The 23852-nt window shown below is 42.7% G+C and overlaps 1 protein-coding gene across 4 annotated transcripts in view; it reads left to right on the top strand.

Annotated features, from left to right (window-relative positions):
• The window catches only part of LOC138268224 (pneumococcal serine-rich repeat protein-like), a 179716-nt gene that overhangs the window by 116045 nt on the left and 39819 nt on the right, over positions 1-23852 (top strand). For 2 of the 4 annotated variants that reach the window (XM_069217676.1, XM_069217679.1), the window contains 21 exons: positions 506-2665; positions 4192-4365; positions 6508-7301; positions 9519-9586; positions 10026-10198; positions 10929-10967; positions 12182-12330; positions 12455-12522; positions 13998-14170; positions 14297-14332; positions 15866-16017; positions 16128-16195; positions 17257-17429; positions 17543-17578; positions 17887-18047; positions 18139-18206; positions 19039-19211; positions 19337-19372; positions 21117-21283; positions 21406-21473; positions 22559-22731. In XM_069217676.1, the coding sequence (XP_069073777.1) occupies positions 506-2665; positions 4192-4365; positions 6508-7301; positions 9519-9586; positions 10026-10198; positions 10929-10967; positions 12182-12330; positions 12455-12522; positions 13998-14170; positions 14297-14332; positions 15866-16017; positions 16128-16195; positions 17257-17429; positions 17543-17578; positions 17887-18047; positions 18139-18206; positions 19039-19211; positions 19337-19372; positions 21117-21283; positions 21406-21473; positions 22559-22731 (5109 nt within the window). The remainder of the gene's footprint in view (positions 1-505; positions 2666-4191; positions 4366-6507; positions 7302-9518; positions 9587-10025; positions 10199-10928; positions 10968-12181; positions 12331-12454; positions 12523-13997; positions 14171-14296; positions 14333-15865; positions 16018-16127; positions 16196-17256; positions 17430-17542; positions 17579-17886; positions 18048-18138; positions 18207-19038; positions 19212-19336; positions 19373-21116; positions 21284-21405; positions 21474-22558; positions 22732-23852) is intronic. The other 2 variants (XM_069217677.1, XM_069217678.1) reach the window with 2 other exon arrangements.

Genomic DNA, 23852 nt, shown 5'->3' on the forward strand with positions numbered 1-23852 from the left:
TGACAAGAGATTATATTGCAGCGGGGGTTGATACGTTGTAAGCCAGTGGAAGGCTGATGGTTCAGGTCTACTTATAAGATGTTTGCTGGTCAGAGTACTTTCTGTTGTCTTTTTTCATGTTCCTGAAAAATGTGGCTCATGGGGTTCATAGAAACAGCATTGCAGATTATAGGAAGGAAAAGTTGAACAGCTCTAGGAATGTTTGAAATGCTGCTGATTTCCCATTCCCCTTTCCTAGCAACACCACACAGTCACTTCTCCCTTCCTAATTCTTAGGAGTTTTTTTTTTTTTTTTAAACTGAGTGAGGAGGCTGGTTCCAAATTTCCCTAAATGTTTGAAGGCATTTTATACATTGTACAAATCTATAGCTTTGTAACTGTTATTCCAGGAGAAGTGGACAAGCTCACAAGAGGAATGCATAATTCACACACTTTTGTTAAACACTAATGCAAGCTTTTAACAACCTTCCTTTACAATGTATATATTTCTCTGCCACAATTACAGAAACCACCACAAGCACAACAGCTCGTCCGACAACTACAAGCACTGCACAACTTACCTCACGAGGAGGCTCGCCCACAAGCACTGCAGCATCAACCACCACTCACGAGACAAGCACTACACTGTCTACTCCGCAAGCGGGGTCACCTACAAGCACTACTGCAACAACCACTGCTCAAGAGACAAGCACTGCTCCATCTACCCCAAGAGCAGGGTTGTTGACAAGCACTTCTGCAGCAACCACTGTTCAAGAAACAATCACAAGCATTGTGCCACCTACCTCACAAACAGAGGCACCCACAAGCCCCACAGAAATACCCACCTCTCAAGAGATAACCACAAGCACCGCACCATCCACACCACGAGCAGGGGCATCCACAAGCACTGCTGCAATAACCACAGCTCAAGAGACAACAACTATCATTGCACCATCTACCTCAAGAGTAGGAGAAACAACAAGCACTTCAGCAAAAACCACTTCAGAAAGGACAGCCACACTATCTACCATTACAGTAGAATTGCCCACAAGCATTGAAGTAAGAACCACCACTCACGAGACAACCAAAAGCACTGCTTCATCTACCTCAATAGCAGGGTTCCCCACAAGCAATGGAGCAACAACCGCTGCTGAAGAGACAACTTCAAGAACTGCACTAACCACTTCACTAGCAGGGTTGCCCACAAGCGCTACAGCAACAACTACCACTCAAGAGACAATCAAGAGCACTGCACCGTCTACCCCAGAACCAGGGTCACCCACAAGCACTGCAGCAGCAACCACAGCTCACGAAACAACCATAAGCACTGCACCATTTACCTTACATGGAGGGTCACACACAAGCACTGCAGCAACAACCACCACTCAAGAAACAGCAGCAAGCACTGCATCATCTACCCCAAGAGCAGGGTTGTCTACAAGCACTAAAGTGCCAACTGCAGCAGCGGAGAATAGTTCTAGCATTGCAGCTCACATTACAAATTCAGAGGCCACAACAAGTACTGCAGCAGTTTCTACAGCACGATATACCACCATGAGTCCTGTGACGTTTGCTACAGGAGCAGAAAGCAGCACCATTTCCACTACTGTTTCTACATCAAAGAGGACCACAGCAAAAAATGTGTCATCAACCACAGGAGCAGAGACAACCACAAGCACCACAATTACAACGGCAGTTGCAGAGGCTTCTACAAGCACCGATACAACTATGACTGCAGAAAAGACGGCCCCAACTTCTACAGCACGTACATCTGCAGCAGAGATCACAACAAGCGCTGAGTCAATCACAACAGCAATGGGTGTCATAGTAAATACTGCAACTTCTACCACAGCAAAAGAGGTAATGACAAGTTCTGTAGCACCAACTACTGCAGCAGGGACATCTACAAGTACTACAATACCTCCCATAGGAGCCGAAACCACCGTAAGCACAGCTGCAACGTCCGCAGCTCCACAGACCACCACAAGCACTGCAATACCCTCTGTAGCAGGCGACAGCACCGCAAGTACTTCACCATATTCAACCACTCACCTTATCACAGAAACAACTTCAGCAGCTTCCACAGTGGCACAGTCCCACATAGGTACTTCAGTTTCTTCCACAGAAACAGCAGTCACCACAGGCACTTCAACAACTCACAGTGAAGCTGAGTCCACCAAAAGCACCACTGTTGCCACAACACCAGTAGAGACTGCCACAAGCACTGCAGAAAGCACTACAGCAGTGGGTAGTATTGTAAACACTGGTGCACCATCCACAGCACAAGAGACCACCACAAGCACTGCAGCAACTTCCACAGGAGCAGTTACCGGAGGTATCACAGGTGCAGTGTCCACCAGAGCAAGTAGCAAACCCACTACTTCTCACACTACAACTCCTGAATCAAGTACTCATGGAATGGTCACTACAGCTCTACAGACCTCCACTGTCAATACATCACGATCAACTCTGGCGCCTGTCAGTCTCACAACTACAACAGGTCCATGGATTTCCAGCACATCAACAACCATCACCACAGCCGCATCTAATGTGTCACTTGTGGTCCCCCCTAAGGTTGATCAAACCACTGTAGCAACCACACCAGCCACAACTAAGGCCCCAACAACAGCAGCCTCTACTGCAACTACTAAGAGTACGTCTGTGCCACAAACAAGCCTTACTAATGGTAAGAACCTCTTCTGCAGCTAGGTTTATGACTTCTACGAGCCTGGATCAGCAAAGAAGGGAAAATAATCTGGCAGCTCTGCATGGGGACCAATAGACAGACAGATAGATAGATAGATAGATAGATAGATAGATAGATAGATAGATAGATAGATAGATAGATAGATAGATAGATAGATAGATAGATAGATAGATCGTTAAACAGACATGCAGACAGTCTGCCTTATGGATGGAATAGATAGGAAAAACACAGACACAGGTGAGAGGAAGAATATTTATGATTCTGCATCAGATTTGCAAGGTAAACAAATTAACCTAGCAAAGATTCCAGTGCCCTGGTATAGTCAAAGTAAGAATGTATTAGTATGACTAGATTTACTATTGAGAACTTCACAACTATTCACCATTACCAGCTATATAGATGTTCAAGATAATATCATTAGGAAAGTAGATGTGGGGTTAAGAATAAGCAATCTTCACTTACCTTTATATATATATTTACCTTTACAATACAATGGCAATCAATATTATGGAGACAATAATGTTGCAAGTAAATAGTAAAACCTTGATAACGTGGTGGAACATCAGAGGGGGGCTCAGTAAATGAGTGCGAGCATGACAGTGTAAGAGTGTGGCGTGTATGACTGTAGGATAATGGAATCTGCCTGATCGTATTATCTTAAAGGGAACCATTTCTACTTTGTTTGAAAGGCTTTTTACCATTGGAATTTAATGTAGTGGGTTTAACATGGTAGAAAAGAGCTGCACTAGACCTGTTGTCCTGGCTATTCACATCAATATTGTGTATAATTTGCACTAGTGAGAACTCAGTGTGGTACAGTACATATAGAACAAATGTTCATGATTCATGTATTAAAACATGTGGGTCAGAGTCTGAGGGCTCATTCCAAGGTTAACTATTCAGAGATTATGAGGAAGGGGGAAGTGTGGGCAGCTGACTGTATTTTCAGGTTTTATGAACTTATTATGAGATATGCAGGGACTAATCATTGGTAATTCTGCATCTCAAATTAACATTACAACTAGGTTTAGTAATTCCATGATGCAAGGTTTCTGGACCATTAGAATGGGGGGTTACTACACTTATTGCTGTTTCCGCATATTTCTGCACCTAATTCAAACATTTTGCCACGTTACTATGCACATATTTGTTTGACATTACTTCATACCTCAGAATCCCAATTCAGCAGGTACCTCTTGTTACTGGTGGAATTAGATTGTCCAATTGGTTTCTAGAATGCCCCTCAGCTCTTAAAAAACAGCCAAAAAAGGAAGATGTTTCAGCACCTTTCCATTGTAGATTAAAATGGTGGGCATGACATTAATATAGGAAGAGTCTCACCCATATTCCCGATAAAGGCCACACAAATACATGATCCTCCTAGGTGACCAACCTTCTGCATCAAATTCGAATTCTTTCACTTGGCAATGGAGGCAGCTTAGTTCCTTTTGTGGGCATACTCAGGTGTACCTTTGAGCACTAACACAGATCATGTTCCTCAACAGGAATCTTGCCAACGGAAGAAGTTATAGTACCAGTCACAGAAAAGCCAGTTGAGCAACCCAATGTTGGAAACACTACTACTCGACCAACGACTGCAACCACAAGTAGAACATCGACACTCACCACCAGTACCCCAACTACAGCAGCAGCCACCAGCACTACACCTGCACTGATAGGTATGTTCTTCTTCACTGGACCGGAAAGCTGGCATTGTTAGCTGGTCTTTTAAAAGATTTATTTAGTCAAAGGGTTGTCAATTGCAGCTACTAGCGTTTGGTTAAAGTTCAAATAGAAGTTATCTCAATCATTGAATTGCAGCCGAAAATAGCCACATTCCAGGAAGGCTTATCCACAGTAACTACTTAGGGGACGTTTACTACTGCCTTCTAAGAAGGTATCACCTCATGTATGACATTGGACCTGATCACTACCACACGCCAAGATGGTGTCACTTGGCTCATCACATTGGACACAATAACCACCACATCCCAAGAAGCTACATCCTCACTCACTGCACTGGAGATGATCACTATCACTCTCCAAGACGGTATCTTCTTAGTCATGACATTGACATGATTGCTACCACATTTCATATGAGCATCACCTCACTCAAGACTCTGGGCATGAGGCCTGCCACATTCGATAAAGCAATAAACCCTCCCAACCTGCGTTGTGGATGATCACTATCACATTCTAAGAAGATGTTAAATAGTTTAGTGCATTAACAATAGCGAATAACACTTTCAAAGAAGGTGTCGCCTTATTTACTTGAGCGAAAAGATTCAGTCCTATGTTTCAAAAGAGAGCCACTTCACCCACTAAATTACAATTTGTCATCACCATTTTTGAAAAGCTGTTGCCTATCTCTCTGAAGTGGACATGGTCACCACTGCATTCAGAAAAGCTGTGACCTTACACTCAACGTTTGAGATGGCAACTACCACATTCAAGTGTTTATCTCCTCAATCACTGATGGAAATAATTTACTGCTGCATTCCAAGAAGGTGTCACCTCCTCTTCCAGCATTAGCGATTGTTAATCCCACATTTCAAGATGTCTCAGTGCTCACTGCTTTATGGGAGAGTACTACCAGAATATCACGTTTTTAATACTGACCTTTTAGAATGTCAACTTTAGAATATCACCTACCACTATCCCGTAAAGAAAATTATATATAGCTAAATATAGATTTATTGTTCTCAACTCCACATATAATTACTTTGACAATATATTTGTTTTCAAGGTATATAGATGTGGAGCCTATAATAGACTGATTGTTTAATTACTAAGCTTCTAAATTAGCAAGCTACTCTTACCTGTCCTGGGGTGTAGTAATATTAGTAATAGAATAGTAAATGTATCATTTATTATTTTATTTGTATCGTTTTTTTTAATAGCACATAGATCACTAAAAGAGGTTGGCTTCCGCAAAGCTTCATAGGATGTTAGTTCTCTGATTCCTCTGTTGTGTTGTGGTCTGAAACCTATTGGTGCTCAAAACATCAGCATACCTTTCTTACCACTAGGCAATAATTGCAGGGTGGTTAAGGGTGGTAATAAACCTACAATAAATGTCCTAGGTTGGAGAGCACTGTCACCTTCTTTTTGACTATTAACACTCAAGATACCCAGACAAAGCCAATATGTGTCCAAGTTCATGTGAAGTATTTTACTTTTTTCTACATCTTTATGCACAGGTTATTTTTGATGACACACATGTAATGAGATGTGACTCCTAGAGCAGGGAAAGCACACTGACATTATTTTATAAAGGTTCCCAAACTGATTGTTTTCCTAGAAGTAAGCTGAACCTTGGAGTTTGGGCAAGCACTATTTAGCGTAGAACATGTTTTTGTTCCTACCTATGTGAAAAGTTGTAGATTTCATGACAGGTGGAACTTTGAAAGACTACAAAGACTGGTGCATAGTTCATCCTGACAACTATGGACTCCTCTCTGAAAGATAGCCCTTGTGCAGCAAGGACACGTGGGCCTACCCCCTTCCAGAGGCCAGTCCATCACTCACTGCTGGTGCTTGTAATCAGAGATGGTACTGACATCCTGGCGTCCTTGTCTTCACTGACGATGAAGTAGGTAGTTACATCACTACCTCGAAAGCCCTGTTAGCTTGTGGTTCTTATCTCAGTGGTTCGTTTCTGATCACTTGTTTTTTTTGGTACGAGGTCTCTATTAAAGATGAGTCATTCTTATTTTTAAAATGTAGGTTGTTTGCAATATCCTCATATTTGCTCAAAATGCAATGCTGTGGTAGCTGATGTGAAAGGCTAACTCTATTTTCTTCTCCTTTGATGGCTAAAGGGAAGGAGACAGTGCCCTCTTTGAGCAGCACAGCGACTAGCACCACAACATCAACAACTGCTACAACCCCTATTGGATTGTCAGGGACTACGTCAGCAGCCACCAGGAGCTCAACCACATTAGAGAACACAACAGTGGGAGTCACCCAGTCGGCCATATCAGGAAATGTTCCAACAACTCCAGCTGCCACTGGCAGCCCCACCACATCTGGAGGCACGTTCACAACTGTGGCCTTCACCAGTGCAGTGGATATGACAGCAAGCACTTCTACGGTCACAACTACAACTACAGGAAACACCACTGAAGTCAGTGCTGCTGGTGTAAATACTGCTGCTTCTATCACAGGGAGTGCCACAACAGCCACAAGTGCGAGTACCACTAGGAATGCCACATCAGCATTTGGCATCATCCCTACCGCAGCAACCACTGGGAGCACCACAATAGCCACAGTTAATATAGCTACTGGGAATAGCACTGCGGCCATAGGTGTCACCAGTGACGCTGCTACAATGGGGAGCACCATGATAACCACAGCTTTGGGAACTTCTGGCAATACTACCACAGGTGGGACTACAGAAACAACACCCAGTGTCATCACTGCTGGCATCAATGAAAGCACAACTCCATGGGCAAACACAAGCATTACATCTCAGGTCTTTGAACCAACCACAACAGTCTCCGCAATGTTGGACTTCACTGTCAATTTCACAATAGTGAACACTAGTTACAACAATGACTTTACCAATCCCAACTCTCCAATATACCTTTACTTGTCACCAATCCTACTTTCTATGGTAAGTGCCACAAATTAAAATACATCTGGTTAATCTTCCACTGCAAGAATGTTGGGGATTTTTGTTCAACAAAAAGGATTGGTGTGGAATTATGGTTTCTTAGCAGTAGGGTGTTGCACCAAGACCCAGTGTCCATATGCCGTTTGTTCTGTTTCACAGTGAGCCTTGTAAAAACACTTTTTTTAAACTCATCCTTGGGGGATAATTCACAACAGGTTGGGCAAGGGTGTTGGAAGGCATTAGCAGGATTGTGAAGGAAATTCTGAAGTGTTTATCACACACAGGCCCTTCATTTACCTCATTAGACTTAGAATTAATAAAACTGAGACTTACCTAGAGTATTATATAGTTATTCTGTTTATACACCGCCAATTCCCAAAGTAGCTGTTAATTTACTTGGTAAACTGGACATCATCTTATATGCTGTTTTAGCCTGTAACTACACCTCTCATCTCTAACCAGTAAGAAAATTGGTGCACATTTGCTACACTTAATGAGATCTCCTGGAGCTCTTTGGCATCTACACAAGTCCACTCGTTTACTGATCCTGGTGTTAACCATAGCAGGCAGTAGTGGTCGGATGTGTGGTACATTAGAAATGACAGAAAGTTTTAATCACGAGTATCAGAGATGATTATGGGTTTCTTTTCAAATTTTGACTTGTCTGGAGGCAATATAAAAGCATCAGTTACATAAATTAATGATTATACATGCTCCCTTGAAATCATTTGCTGATCTTTGGGGCTGCTGAGAACGTCTCTATTGTCATCATCAGGACTCCTGTTCCGTGAGCACACCACCAAAAAAAGATGACTAACAGTCTGAGAGATTATGATGTTGCATGAATGGCTCTTCTTAAGAACTCCCCAGGCTTATATCTCAACACATGCAGCAATCTGTCACTGTCCCCTGTCTAAAATGGATCCATTGATCTTACAACTATGTTCCAGTGCTGACTGTCTACGATGAATGCATTGCTTTGTACAACCACGTCCCAGTGTTTATTGTATATGATGAATCCTTTGGTTTGTACAACTATTTACTGCCAGTGGTCTAAGCATTCATTGCTTTATACAACCAAATCGTAACACTGATTGTCAAAGGTGGATTTGTAAATTGATCCCCAGAGCTTATTGTTTAAGATGGATTTATTGTTCCCAGTGGAATTATACTAGATTGCTCCGTTGGCTTGTACAACTATGTTGCGGTGCTGATTGCCTATGGTGCACGCATTGCTTTGTACAACCATGGTCCCAGATGGATTGTTTTGTTTCTAGAACCATGTCCCAGTGCTGATAGCCTAAGATGGATTAATTACTTCATACAACCATGTCCTAGTGCCAGTTGCATACGATTGGTTTGTACAACCATGTTCCAGTGCTGATTGTCTATACTTCTGTAGGAGTAGTTCACTGCCTTACCCATACAATGCGTCTGGAGATACATGATGATTTTCCACTATATAAATGTTTGAGATAAAGATGGATCTATTGTTATATTCAACTATTTGCTATTGCCAGTTGTCCGAGATGAACACATTAGTTTGTGAAACCCTGGCCCAGGTGCAAGATTTCTTCTATCTTCTAAATTGCTATGTAGCCTACATATCATTCAGAGCATAATGCAAATGTTGTACATGTCATAATGTAGACACTGAATTCAGATGGTAAAGCATTAAGGGTGAAGTTCTTTGTCAGGTGCCTATAGCAAAGTAGGGTCTGATTAGACTTAAAACTAATACAACATCATTTTTGTATTGAAAAACCAGTAAATATCATGGATAGTCGTTGGGGGTAGCACTAACAATGTATGCTCAATTAACTTTCTAAGGCAAGCAAGATGTTATGCCGGCAGTTCAAAAACATTTACTCTAAGTTTCGGACTGGAACCTATTTGGGTCATTTCAACACCAACTCTCTCTGTTGTAGATTTCCACACCTCTCTCTGTTGTAGATTTCCACAAGTTGACTTGTGCCATCCTTAACCCTCCCATGTGTTACCAACAGACCTTCTAGTTCTGTTGACTTGATTAGGATGGGTCTGTGGGGCAATGCACTTGGACCTACTACACCTGGGCTAATCCAACTCTCTGTGGCAAACAATTGTCCTAACAGGCAGAGGCCAGAAGGACTTAATAAAAACCTGACATTGCATTGTTGTTTAAAAACAGATTTTGTGACAAAATTTAAATCACAGCATTTTCGTCATTAATTCTAGGTGGAGCCTATTTTCAGAAATAGCAGCATTGGTGCGTCATTCAGTGGTTGCAAAGAGCTGACCTTCTTGTAAGTTGTACGACGGACCCACCCTTCACAATCCATCACTTCTTCCATAAAAGCTTTCCTCCTGCATGCTTTTAATCAGAAATGGAGTATCATTATCCCTTAACTCAAACAAGACCTGTGTAGGAGTCTACATAGTGGTCCTCTCTACTCTTCACATGGACATGTTCTAAAGTTCCCTCAAAAAATCATGTTTCACTTATATTTGACACATGTACCCAACTCTTCCTTTTCCCCAAGGTACCTCAACATTTCACTTCATTTCCTACAAATTTTCCTCCATCAAGCTATTTTGAAGGTAGTTTAGCATGTCCATAGCTCAAGACGTTTTCATTGGGTATGAAAATCAAAACAATTATAGCCACCATCAGAGCACATCGTCCTGGGACTCCTCAGCAGAATTTAACTGAATCTCACCATTTTGTCTTTGCTGGATTTCCAGGCCTGGAAACACAGACAACTCTGTCCATGTGGATACTGTCTGCTCCTACAAGAATGATGTGGTTGGTCAAAGGTTTAACCGAGTTGACATCTACAGAGAGTTCAGTCAGAGCACCAACAACATTACAACTCTGGGAAAATACCCATTGGACAGCAGCAGCCTCTACATAAATGGTAGGTATTGTTGTCTGTGTGGTTTGGGAGTGAGCCAAAAATAGAGGGCCTTATTCTAAATGAGGTCCCTCTTATAGGCTAGAGACTCTAAAAAGTAGAAAAGTAGAAAGGAAGCATTCATGGGGTCTGACAACATTTAAAAATGTTTCTTTAAATCTCTCAATTGTGGACACTGATCTTGAGTCCTAGAATATTGATCCAGGATTTAGAGCAATTTTCCCAAGGTTCTTGAGCACTGATCCTAATGTGTAAGGCAGTGACCCAGACTTCGATCTGATCTTTCAAAACAATAGCTGTGGTGCTGGTTAATTGTTCTCTCATAGGACATTTCAGCAGGATTTTAGAATATCACTCTTGGGTTCTCGAACAGTATTATGGGTTCTTGAGTACTAATCTGATGTTCTGCAGTGTGAGATGCTGATCTGTTACAGGGACACTAATCAGAGGTGTAGGAATGTGATCCAAGGATTTAAAATATTATTTAGGTACTTGAATACTGATAGGAAGTTCAGGAATACTTAACTGGTGTCTTTTAATACTGATCCACACCTCTACCATTCACTCTACCATATGTCAAAGTTCTGTAACTGAGTACCCAAGAGTTCACCCATAGCCTTCGGCTGCCATGTTAGTTTTCTTTGGCCATAAAAATGCATCTGTGCTTTTATCTCTCCTCCACTAAATTGTATGGGTTACCAAAGTTTTCAGTTGTTATTTGTTTCATTTCCAGGCTACAACGAAGCACCTGCAACAGTGACCAAAACCTCCAGTAAGTTTTCATGCTGATAACTAGTATGCTATTTTTTAGAACTTTAGTCCTAATTCCTGACCTTATATGTATATGAATAAATAAAGTGACCTAGGTAGCTACTGACATCATCATGCAAGCAACTTTCCACTGTTGATGGATGTCCATCTTTCAGCCAACATGTAAGCTCTGGTGGCGATACATCAGACACATGATGCAAATTAGTACAATGTTTGCACAACATATTGATGCTGTCTTTTTTTCAATCAGGGGCATGCACATCTGTAGGTCTTCACCTCTGAAAAGTTTGCTAAGCATACTTTTAAACACTTTTAAGCTTTTTGAACTTCACAAAGTATCCACGTTTTGAAAAGTCTGCAAAGTATCTGTTAAATGCAGGTTTTTATGTGACAAAAGCCCTGCAAACTACATTTTGCAGGAAGGACTCTCCCGCCAATCTTTTCCTTTTTAATTCAAAATGTCCTCCGTAAAAAACAAATTGGGAATAAGACAATTTCCCTTCTGCAGGCAAAGTTGTGTGAAGTTCACTCATTTCCCAATGTAAAAAGTGCGAGCCCCTGTTAAAGTTGCATTAGGATTTCAACTGTAGAAACCAATGAAGGCAGAATTGAGAGAATAGTTGAAGAAAGATACTGATGGATAGTGATGCCCCTGAAGCCTGGATCAGCACAATGTGTCATTCAAGAGAGAGCCTTCCATGAATAGGTGATATACATAAAAGGCAGCAATTGACAACTGTCATTAAACACTGTCCCTAACTCCCAGGAAACTAAAAAGCATTAATAATTACTGATGACAACTTTAGTGCATCTCAGTGACCTTTTTAGGGTAATAAAGTGCCATAACAAATCCAAACACCAATCTTTACCTTTTGAAACCATAGCTAAAGCTATACCTTGCAGTGAAATAAATGTGATATTCCACTATGGCGGAGGAGCGTTGCCCCACTCCTGAAAGAAAGCAAAAAAATAAAGTGATAATAAAAGCAATAAAAAAGTACAAACCCTGAGTATCCACAATAAAACAATGAGTTAGCAGACACACATTTTTCAATAACAAACATTTTATGTGCAGAGGGATACAAAAATCTTTAAGCTAAGCAGAAAGTTCATTAAAGCACAGGCCTTAGCCTACACCTCGCCAGTTTTGTGTTGTGTATGCCCATGGCTGGCATTGGAGATCCTGGTTCTAAACTTCTTTTTTAATCTTTACAGCCATGCACCCGACCACTACTCCCATCCCAACCCCCGTACTGGATTCCTTCACCCTGAACTTTTCTCTGACAAACTTAAAATTCACCCCCAGCCTCGGAGATCTGACTTCAGACGACTTCCGCAACACCCAAGATGCGCTGACAGCCCAGGTATGTTACATGGCACCACCATCATTGATAACCCACTGACAGGTCTCATGACATCTCCATCTTGCTTAACCCTATGAGAGACACATGCATATTGTTCTGACTCATGGTTCTGCTCTTGTTCCAGCTGGACCCTCTCTTGAAGAATACCACATTGGGCTCAGCATACATTACATGCAGAGTGACATCATTTGGGTAAGTTCTAGAAATCATTTACTTTAATCCAAACGTTTCACCAACCAAGAGGTTGTATGTGAGCTCCAAGTCCTGAAGCTCGCTACCATACTTTACCCAAACTAATAATGAGTTGAGTTCAGGTAGAATTTGTTATACTGTTGGGTTATTGGAAGGTTTGAGATTTTCTTCTATACACACAGGGAAGCACCTTCTTCTGAAGGCTTATTAATACTTAAGATTTAAGTCTATGCTTTATTTTAATAATTGAGCATTTTGTAATGCAGTGTCCACATTCTATCAACTTATAAAAAATAGATCACTTTCATTTAGCTGGAATGAGCGATAAGACTCAATTTACTACTTTGCACCCAATTCAGCATCACCAAGGATCACCAGCTATGACTCAAGAATGACCCTTTGTTTTATTAGGTCTAATTGCAACTTAGATTCCAAATGAATGATGAAATCAGGTTGTGTTGTGAATTTCAGAATACTCGTTTGTTTGATGATCACTGGCTTTGTTGCGATTCTGGAATGGCCCAGTTCTTCATGTTGTCTGATTGGTTTTGGATCTCAGATGGTTCCTTTGTTTCATTATAATTAGCTCTATTCCAAAATGTGTCATTTTTAATAAAGACTGTTTGGGAATTTGCTTACAGAATGTTCTTTTGCTTAAAGATGTCACGCTGTTGTTTTAGATTTCAGAACATCCTACTGACTTTGAGGACTAATTATGTTTTTAGAACTGCTGTCAGAAAATGTACTAGATGACACCTCCAAACAAGGATGTCACTTCTCAAGTACCACAATTGCTGGGTAGCAGCACCTCTGATAAGTTTATGGATTAGGGGCGAGCAGGAAGACACCCATTATCTTCAGTGGGTCACTTGGATCCTGCTTGTGTCACTCTGAAACGCTGTCAAAAGCGATGAGTGCACACCTTTTGCAGTGTACAATGCTATCTTGAAAACCGTGAACCATGTTATCATAATGTCATGCTTAGCCAAAATGCCAACGTCATGTTTGACCTACAAGGGCCATCCAATGAACTGAAAAGAACAGTTCTCTTTAGCCAGTCCTGATCAATAACAATCACATACAGTAAGCATTTTAGAATATTATTTTGTTTTATTGATAATATCTGCTTGTTGCAAAGCCCCCTGGAAGTATAGGAATTGGAGTACAAACTGTGTTATGTGGAATTTGCAGCTTTGTAATTGACTGAGCAAGAGCAGTATGCAGGACTCGGACAGGAATGGAGTTCAGATTGTGCATCGCGATAACGTGGCATCTGATGCATTCACCAATGTGTCTTTCAGAAGGAATCATGAAATTCTGTGCTCTAGTATGTCAGTAAAAAGCTTCCTCCGGTCTCATCACATGTTTATGACATACTTCCTTTGGCTACCTTGTGGTTAGATCATTTGAGAGCTTGGGATCTGGGAGCCGGTGACCAATTGTAAATTCTTATTAGAATGTGCACTTTCCTGCAGCTCGGCAAACAGCGTTGACAACACTGTGGTCAACATGATCTGCACCTATAAGAATGATTCCAGTGCACCAAAGTTTGACAGAGTTGTTATGTATCAAGAACTGAGTAACCAGACCCAGGGCGTCAGCACACTGGGACCATACAGCCTGGACAGGAACAGCCTCTACGTTGACGGTAAGAAGCCTATTCCACACACTCATGAACCAAAAGCGGGTTCTTGCCCTTTCACATTTATGTCTAAATTTGTTACTTGGTCATCTCCTCGAGGGGCCTTGACTAACCCTTTTCTCTCTTTTCTAGGTTATCATGAACCAAGTCCCATTCCAAGCACTACAGGTTAGTATCTCATGAGCGATGCTTCATTCATGGAGGGGAGGTGAGCCTGGGGTGTATTTACAGAGTGCCATCCACAAGGAACACCTATGTCAGACTCCTGTAGACAGTCTTTGTGTGAGATGTAAAAAAGTAGGAAGATGTATAAGGATTTGAGATTTGCTGTAGGGTTGGTAAATAATTCTGTCCCTGGTCTGGCAATATAAATGAACAACTGGCTAGGAGCACATTTCCAACTTTCTTTTTTTCCAGAGATGTCTCAGTTTTCTTTAGACTGGCCAGTTTATAGAGCTAACATGCTCACTAGCCATGGCTCAATGGGATTATAGCAATGTTGTACACATTGGCCAAAACCGCCAGGCTACAATGAGTGCAAACTCTGGCAGCCAGGATCCTGCTCTTCCAATCACTCCTGGTGGAGAATAGGATAAGACTCAAAACCTTGCATTATGGAGAAAACATATTGAGGCAAAGCTTCTCAATACCTTGGTGAAACTGGAAACCCACAACATTAAAGCCAGGCACCTGCGATCATCTTTGGCTCATGTCGTTCAATAATGTTTCCTTTAAGAGACAAAAAGCTGATATAAGTCTTTGGGTGGTAGAGAAAGGTCCAACGTCAGAAGCTCTAGAACAGCCTCTGCTCTTGACTTCTATCAGGAGCCTATTACCTTCAGTAGAACTTTGAAACAACCTATCAATTAAGGCCTTGCAGCATCACAGGAGTGACTGCTGGATGCCAGATCCATGCCCATCCTAAGCATCTGGCTGGAGTCTGACTTATGTTTTCAACTCTTTCATTGCCATGAGTTTTTGCTCGTCTTTTCCAGGACTCTGATGCCCCCTAGGAGAACTGTGGCGCAGCACAAACTCTAAAATAAAAATGTAAATAAATAATTAAATAAACAGAAGATCCATTAGTAGTCACTGCTGCTGTGGTATAATGGCATAAGCCTCCCAGTGTTACTGTGTACCTGTAAGCACCAGTGATGGACTAGGAATCTGTTTCTTGGATCTGAATCTCCTATGGGAAGGAAAGTGCATCCTGGGGGGGGTAAAGGAGAGGTGATCCATGATGGACCCTACAAAGCCACTGAGTAGCATCACCTTTTGGAAACAGATCGTATCTGATTCAGACTCGGTGCCCTGGATTTATTTTTTTCTGGAGATGGAGACAAAAGTTCAATCAGACCAATCACAATGAGCCCCATTGGTTTATCCTTTTTTTCAAGATTCTTATAGCGAACCCCAAGTTCCCCAATCTGGATCACTGGGCTGTGTTCATAACATAACCTTAAATGTAATCACATTCAATCTCAGACCCTTTCATAGCAGTCTTTATGAGAAAAGCACTTTTTAGGACGTTTTATCTCAAGGTAAGTGAAAAGTTTGCCTCCAGCTATATAATGAGTCTAATTAACAAAGCTTCAAATCTATGTGGAGCGTGGTGTAATGTCAGTGCTATGTGCCCACCGCAGCAGTCGCTGCACCTGTTTCCATGTAACCAGACTTATGGTTTTTTTTGCTCTGTTGCAGCTTCAGTACCGGTCACAACACTGTCCTCTCCGGTTCTCTTAGAAGCCCACTTCAGCCTGGTCTTCACACTTGCCAGCCTGAAATTCACCTCTGACCTGGCAGAGCCCACATCCGCCAAGTTCAATGCGACGCAGCAGTCCCTGATCTCTCTGGTAGATGGTCTTCTAGATCCTTCCATAACCATCGCTTGTACTGAATTTATAACATTATTTTATTTGTGATTTGTAAAGAAATTGGCTAAGATATTTTTTATTTCCTCCAGCTTGACCCACTCTTGAAGAACAGCACCGTGGGCCCGGCCTACAGCACCTGCAAAGTGGTTTCCTTCAGGTATGTCTATGACTCTTGTGGAGCTGCTGGTTCCCATCTGAGTGAAACCCACTCTTCAAGGACATCAGCCCCCTTCTTCCATTCCCCGCAATATAATGTTGAGTCCTGTCACAAATCAAATGTGCTGCATTTATCTTTACTCTGAATATCCTACCTGTCGCTTTACGCGGAGAGCTATGTGGACATCAGACACTAGTGATTTTAGTGTCTTAAACAAGACATTGACAATCCGGACCCCACGCCAGCTGGCCTGCTCCTTCTCCAGTGGGAGACTAAGGCCTGATTTAGATCTTGGCAGACAAGTTACTCCGTCACAGCTGAGACAGATAACCCGTCCTCCAAAATATAAATCTCATTATATCCTATGAGATTTATATTCTGGCGGACGGGATATCCGTCACCGTTGTGACAGAGTAACTCATCCGCCAAGATCTAAACCAGGCCCATAGGGGATACGAGGCGGTGTTATTGTCACCTGGGTTTTGTAAGCCTTTTTAGTAATTAAATAGTGATGCCCTGGGAAACTATGGCAAGCATCGTGTTCTCATCTAAACTATTTCGAAATTGTGCAGGTGATGTCACTGTTCTTCCTACAAAAAACAATTTTCCACAATTACGACTGAAAGCTCACTGAGCCATCATGAGTAGGGAAACTCTAAGAAACTATTTACATTACATTACAAACTTTTCAAAATCCCTCTAATAACTTGACAATATGTTTTCAGTAGAAGACAGACCTTTGTTTTTCCCATCTTCCTAAATGGACCCCTTTCATCTTATCTAGCCCAATTTAAAAAGACTCAAATGTTATGCAGTCTCCAGATACCACTGTTACATACACGGTGCCTCTGAAATGGCTCATGACAATTGGTGGAGTCCATCACATGTTTGGAAATCCAAGAAATATGTATTTTTTTAAATGTGCTTCGGATATATTTATTGACCACCGGTGGACATTTCCAGTACATCATAAGAACATGTTTCCCTCTTTACATACTCTGTTTGGAGTTTGGTGTTATTACAAATTGGAAAGTGCTAATTTGACCCTTTCTTTCTTGTAGCTCTGCAACCAGCATGGACAACACAGCGGTCAACATGACCTGCACCTACAGGAATGACTCCACTGCTCCAGCGTTTGACCGTGTGGTGATGTACCATGAGCTCAGTGACCAGACCGACGGTGTCAGCACACTGGGATCATACAGCCTGGAAAAGAACAGCCTCTACGTTGATGGTGAGTAGCATATTACCTACGCTGAGGGGCACAGACCTTGTATCTACTGGCATGTCTTATTGTGTTTTTATCAGCCTCCTCAAGTACCTAAGTACCTTGTTCTTCCTTTTCAGGTTATCATGAAGCAAACCCAGTGCCCAGCACCACCAGTGAGTACAGGATTTTGTCATTGGTGCCTCAGGCTGTGAGAGGAGATGACCTTCAGTCACATGGCCCCCAGTAGCTATGTTAGGATAGCAAGGGTGGATAATGAGAGCTTCTTATAAAGGATTCCATTGGGGAGACTTTTAAAGGGGAAGATTTTAACATGTTTCTGAAGTTTCCAGGAACATAGGGTAAAGACTAAAGCCCCCTAGGTCAATACAAAACATTATTGAGATTTGTAGTTACCACCCTTTATCCAATACAGTGCAGACTTCTCCCACATCCATGCAATTATTGTTTCTTTTTCACTCAGCTGCATCCATAATGCCGGTAACAATAACAGCAACACCTCCGGTTCCATCCGAAGCCAACTTCACCCTGGTCTTCAGCCTTGCCAGCCTGACATTCACCCCGGACTTGGCAGATCCAACATCAGCAAAGTTCAACGACACACAGCAATCCCTGATCACCTATGTAAGTCATTCTTAAGATGCACTCATTAACCACCTACTGTTTTGAAGTTGGAAGTTTTACTTTGGTTAATTACATTTTTGTCTCTCTCTAGCTTGACCCACTCCTGAAGAACAGCACCTTGGGGCCGGCCTACAGTGGCTGCAGAGTCCTTTCTTTCAGGTACGGTTGGATCTTCTTGAAATTGCTGCTTGTTTTTAATGATCCACCTACTCCGGTGCACCCCGGCTGCTGTCTACAAGTCCTGATTTTTCGAGTACTATTCTTGATCAAATGTGGCCCATCTACCTGTAGCCATCATGCCTTTCTCAGATTAATTATAGTGGAACAAATATTTGCATCAAAATCTGAGAACAGGACATTGGTAATCAGTGGCATTAACAAAGGGTTTAAAATTCAGACCCAACACATTCTGACCAGTGACATTTCCGAAGGTGGCTTTGCTTGTGCAGGGCTGTCATATACTATTACCACCTGGTCTATGTGAATATTGACTGTCATGAAGCAACTGTGTTGATAAGTCAAGCAAGCATCTTGTATCCACTTGTCATGGAGGAGTGACAACGCAATGCCAGGTTGTTGACAAAGGGCATATTTCCTACCATTATGACTCAGTTGCCTCCAAACCTTCAAGCGTGGACAAGCTACAGCATCTTGTTTGTCGGTGCAGGAACTTCTCAAACTTCTATGATATCTTAGTAATCATTTGGAGGAGAATACAAGTTGCTGCTATCTAAATGTGTCCCCGTAACCTTTTTGCCTGCTCGAGGAGTGTTGGCCTGTAATGTAATCTCAGGTTTTCCCCCAATATTTTGATTTGTCTGAAAAGTTTGTGGCCCTGGGGCGAAGTCTACATATTTTCAAAACACAAGAATTGTTATTTTGTAAATAAAGTCTGAATTGGTGGTTTGTTTCCACTGTAGAATTCCAATGCATCTGTGATAGGGTTGATGTAAGGGATACAAAGTCTTAATTCTCATATTTTTTCCTACAGCTCAGTAAATGGTGCGGACAGCACTAAGGTTAGCCTGACCTGCACCTACAGGAATGACTCCGCTTCTCCAAATTTTGACAGAGTGTTGATGTACCACGAGCTGAGCAACGAGACCCAAGGAGTCAGCACACTGGGGATGTACAGCCTGGACAAGAACAGCCTCTACGTCGATGGTAAGCAGTTCGTTCCACATTTTGAGGAGCCATCAGCGGGTTCTCCTCCCATCGATGTCAGTGTCTTCCTGCTTTCGCCTGTCTTTGCTCCGGGTCTATAACACTTCATGTTTCCTTCTTTCCAGGTTACCATGAATCGAGCCCTGTACCCAACACCACCAGTAAGTACTCATGACGGCTCACTGTGATTCCTATCCTCAATTGAAACCCGTGCATGGCAGTCACATAATGCAGGTGTGGTATTCAGAGGCTGAAGTGTATGTCAATTCGTCAATGATCAGAAATAACGACGTCAAGAGCAATTGACAAATCCCATGGATTAAGGTCTTCCTTTCAGACTTAACTCTTTCATACCTGTTGAAGGTCTCCAAAGTAAACTGGTGCTGATGAAGGGAAATCATTTGCTCAAGAATTTGGGCAACATCAGGGTCTTCATCTAAGACCAATCATAGTTTCATGTCCTTGCTGAGGTAAAGTTTAACCGAATCCACAACTAGGCTGCTATAGAGCTGCAGGGTGCCCGCCGTTCAAAAGTTGGACAGTGCATGACTTTGAAATTTTAAAGGATTCCATAGAGTGTCAGGAGGAGGCAAGGGAAAGGCTGAGCATCTGCAGCGGAGGGTCTGGGACCCTGTGGGAGGTCTATGGTTCAGAAGTCCTGAAAAAGGGCTCATAACGCTGAATGAATGGACCTAAGAATGTTAGAAACAGGGAGAGGCAGGTGATGCAACTTTTCCGACAAGGGAAGGCTGTCAAGAGAAGTCAGTCCACCTGCTCCACTTCCCGTTCCTCGCAGCATTGGAAGCTGTTACTCACTGTTGTGATAGTCAGCTAAAGCTTCTATTTTCATCTCTTTTTAAAAATCTGAATGCGTTGCTCTTGACAAAGCTTGCAAACTTTTTTTTTTTTTACTTTGTGAAGTGGCACATGCCTTGACTTTTTCATTTCAACTTTCAACATTCTTATGCAATCTGAATATTGAAAAAATAGTGAAAAAGAAAATATAAAAAAATAATATGTAGCATTCTCAGGTTTTATTTCTTTTGGATCAGCTTTCGTCCTCTTGTACAGAAGGACTGTGCTCTCGTTTTCTAAATCTGTAAATTGTACACCATGAATAAAGGCTAGATGGGCCCTTAAGGACACCCTCATCCAGAATTAGGAGTGTTGAGAGGAGGGCGAGAAGCTTTAAATCCATGCCAGATTTTTTGCATAATTGCTGACTATGCCTATGGCTTCCACTCCCTCCCAACATTAGGTCCATATGACAGGGATTACCGTGTCTCATATTGGTGGTTTGTACATGTCTGCTATGGAAACATCATGGCCTGTATGTACTAAAGCTTTTTCCTATAGAAATGGGTAAAACCCTTTGATACATCTGACCCCATGTTTTGTCTGGAGGAGCCTTGTCTTGCAGAGCCATTGCAAACCTTAGACGGATGGTCCTAGGGTTATAAAGAGGTAAGTCTAAGTTCCTCAGACCATCTCCCCTACATACTGCTGACATTCTGATGTATTTTTGTCCTGCTTGATAATACCAGAAAGAGTCAGGAGTTCCACAAAAGGAAGAAATACTGACCCGTGCACTCTGGCTTTGGGAGTTTGATTTAAAACTTTGCGTGGCAGCTGCACTAAACAGAGTTGGTGCTGAGGAAGGTTATAGAACCTTCAGAGGAGTCTCCATGGCAGAGGGAGGTGTTGTGAGAAGCAGAGATGAATCATTAAGGGTGAACTGAGGTTTTCAGTGCCTTGAATAGAAGGTTATCAAAACGTAGACTGTACGTCTGGTCGGCCAGACATGATGCTTTAAATTAGGTCTATTGGTCAAATATTTTTCCAAACAGCTGAAATTGTTCAAGTTCTTTTGCTTTTGTCACCATCTGAATCCTTCTGTCATTCCAGCTGTGGAGCCGCCCATTGTTGTTGTTACCAACGCCCCTGTAGAAAGCACTAGGACTGAAACTTTCACTCTAAACTTCACTATTACCAACCTGTCTTACACGGCCGACCTAGGAGCAACTCCCCCATCAGCGAATTTCAACACAACTGCTGCCAGTGTGCTTGCTTTGGTGAGTATGGATGCCGGACAAAACCCTTGCACCTTTCTTGCTCTTCTTGAACAGTTACCCCCCAACTAAACCCCTTTACAGGAGCTGCCTGATCAATCCACCCTTTTCTCCTTCATTAACAGATTGACCCTGTCTTGAAGAACAGCAACATTGGGGCCAAATTCCAAGGCTGCAACATAGACAGATTCAGGTAAGAGGAAAAGCCATGTCTGATGTTTACTGGAAGGGTCATGGGGCAAGACTAGCACCAAGATCAGTAGAATCCACTGATAATGTGTCAGCCCTCAACACATTCAGGCAGTCCTAGCACAACCTTTATAATGTGCCTGGGAATGGAGGCGTCCACCAGGCCACAGTCACTGCTAGTGATTGTCCCACTGCCGGGTCTACAACTTGGGGCACAACTGCTGCAGGAGGACCACTGTTTGCTAATCAGTTTACAGATGCTATAGGGTTTGACCCCAAAATGGTGCCTGGTAGAATAGGAAGACTCCTTGAACTTGGAAATTGACTGAGACTTGGGCTGGGAAAACAATCACATGCATGGGTGGTCAGTAGAAATGACTGCATGCAGGTGAGGGAAGAATAACTGAATGTGGCTAGAAGTGGGGATCCAGTTAATAGAAGAGAGCGGAGAACATGTAGAATGTGGCTCAGCAGTGAATGGGTCGATAAAATTGGGTGATGGGTGACAGGACTAGAACGTGAGGTGAGTCCATTTGAGGGTGATGGGGAAAAGTAAGCATGCTCAAAATGGAACAGGTGCTATGGTGATTTAGTGATTGATTGATCTCAGTCATATAAAGCTGTACACCAAACATGGAATCACAATTCTAACAATAGAACAGTGACTTAAGCATAGGTCTTGTCTAAAGAAGTTCTTCTTAATTTTTAATATTAATTGGCTGGAGCAGGAGAGCAGCAGTGGGCAGTGGAGGCGTCACTCTCTCAAGAGATAGCAATACTATGTGCCCTATCTGCTCAACTTTGAAAACAAGTGGGTAGATGATGGCACAGTGAAATTTCCTTATTGTATATAATACACATGTGAGTGTTAATTTTCAAGGGAAGGAGAAGTTTCATTTCCTCCTGTTTGCTGTCTAGACCTTGATTAATGAGGGAACGCGAAACTTGAAAGAACCTGATGCAAGTTCAAATTTGTATGGCTGGATTCCATCTGATGGCCGTAGCACTTAACCGTCTTTCTTGTCTTCAACTGAACATCAAACCTGGTGGCCATTTGGCAACTTATGCCTTCCCCACTCTGTCCCTTAGCAAAGGTACTGAAGACTCCCAGACCAAGGTGAACGCCGTCTGTAAACTGAAGAAAGAGGCTACAGGCGCGCAGTTTGTCAAGGAGACTATCTACCAAGAGATCAAACAAAAGACCAGCAACATCACCAAGTTGGGCAATTTCACACTGGACAAGAACAGTCTCTATGTTGATGGTAAGCAATCTTGTAAAAACACAGATACTTTATGGACTATATTGTATAGTGAATGAGGGAGATATAGGGATAGCAAAACTATGACAATGACATGGAACATGGCACTTGGTGATGGATATCACCAGCAGCATGAGCTGCAGTGGGCTTGAAGTTACCATGGACCTCATTACAACATTGGCGGTAACTACCGCCAACCGCCATGGCGACAGCCGCCAACATAACGCTGCCGTGGCTACCAGCCATCTATGTGTATCTTGACCACCGACGGTATACCACCAGAATGCTGGCGGAACACCGCCGATGGTCATGGCGGCAGCCGGTGGTAAGGCGGCGCTGCTGACAGCAGCACCGACACGCCAGCAAAACACCGCCAACCATATCATGACCAATGATACAGCCTGGAGGTGTTTTGCTGGCAGACGCTGCTGCTGACAGCAGCGCTGCGAACCGTCTCCAGCAGGAGGACCCCCTGCAAGTAGGTAAGTCAGGTTCTCCGACAGGAGAGGGGGTTGGGGGTTGGTGTGTGTATGTTGGGGAGGTGTATGTTTTGGAATGCATGCATGCGTGTGTGAGTCGCGCTGAATGCGTGCATGAATGAGTGATTGTGAGTGTTGTGTGTTGTGAATGCATGTGTGTAACAAGGTATGTTGGTGTGTGTTGCGGTGTGTGGGTATGTATGTGTGCATGCGTGGGTGGTGGTGACCGAAGTCTCCAGCCCAGCAGCCGTTACCACCCTGGCGGTCGGTATGTTAAAGTGGCGGTCTTTGATGGCTTTTACTGCCAGGGACAAAATCCCATTTTTTTTTACAGCTGGCCTGTTGGCGGTATTAACGCCGCTTTAACATCGACGGCCAGGGTTGAAATGAGGGCCCATATCTTTTGTGCTGTCTGAATCCCAATAGGACCCTAAGCACTTGCATAATGACATGAAAGAAGGGAAAGGTTTGTGCCTGTGTAAGAGAGGCAATGAGTGTAATGGATTACAGAGGCATGTATGTCTGAATATCGATCATTGGGAAAGGGGCAGTGAAAGGACTGTGATTTATGTGTGTAGGTGCCCCATCATTATTGATTATAACATTAAAGGAGTCCCGCTCCACCTTCCCCCAAACCAATAGCAT

This window comes from Pleurodeles waltl, chromosome 12, assembly GCF_031143425.1.
Source record: "Pleurodeles waltl isolate 20211129_DDA chromosome 12, aPleWal1.hap1.20221129, whole genome shotgun sequence".
Taxonomy (NCBI): Eukaryota; Metazoa; Chordata; class Amphibia; order Caudata; family Salamandridae; genus Pleurodeles; species Pleurodeles waltl.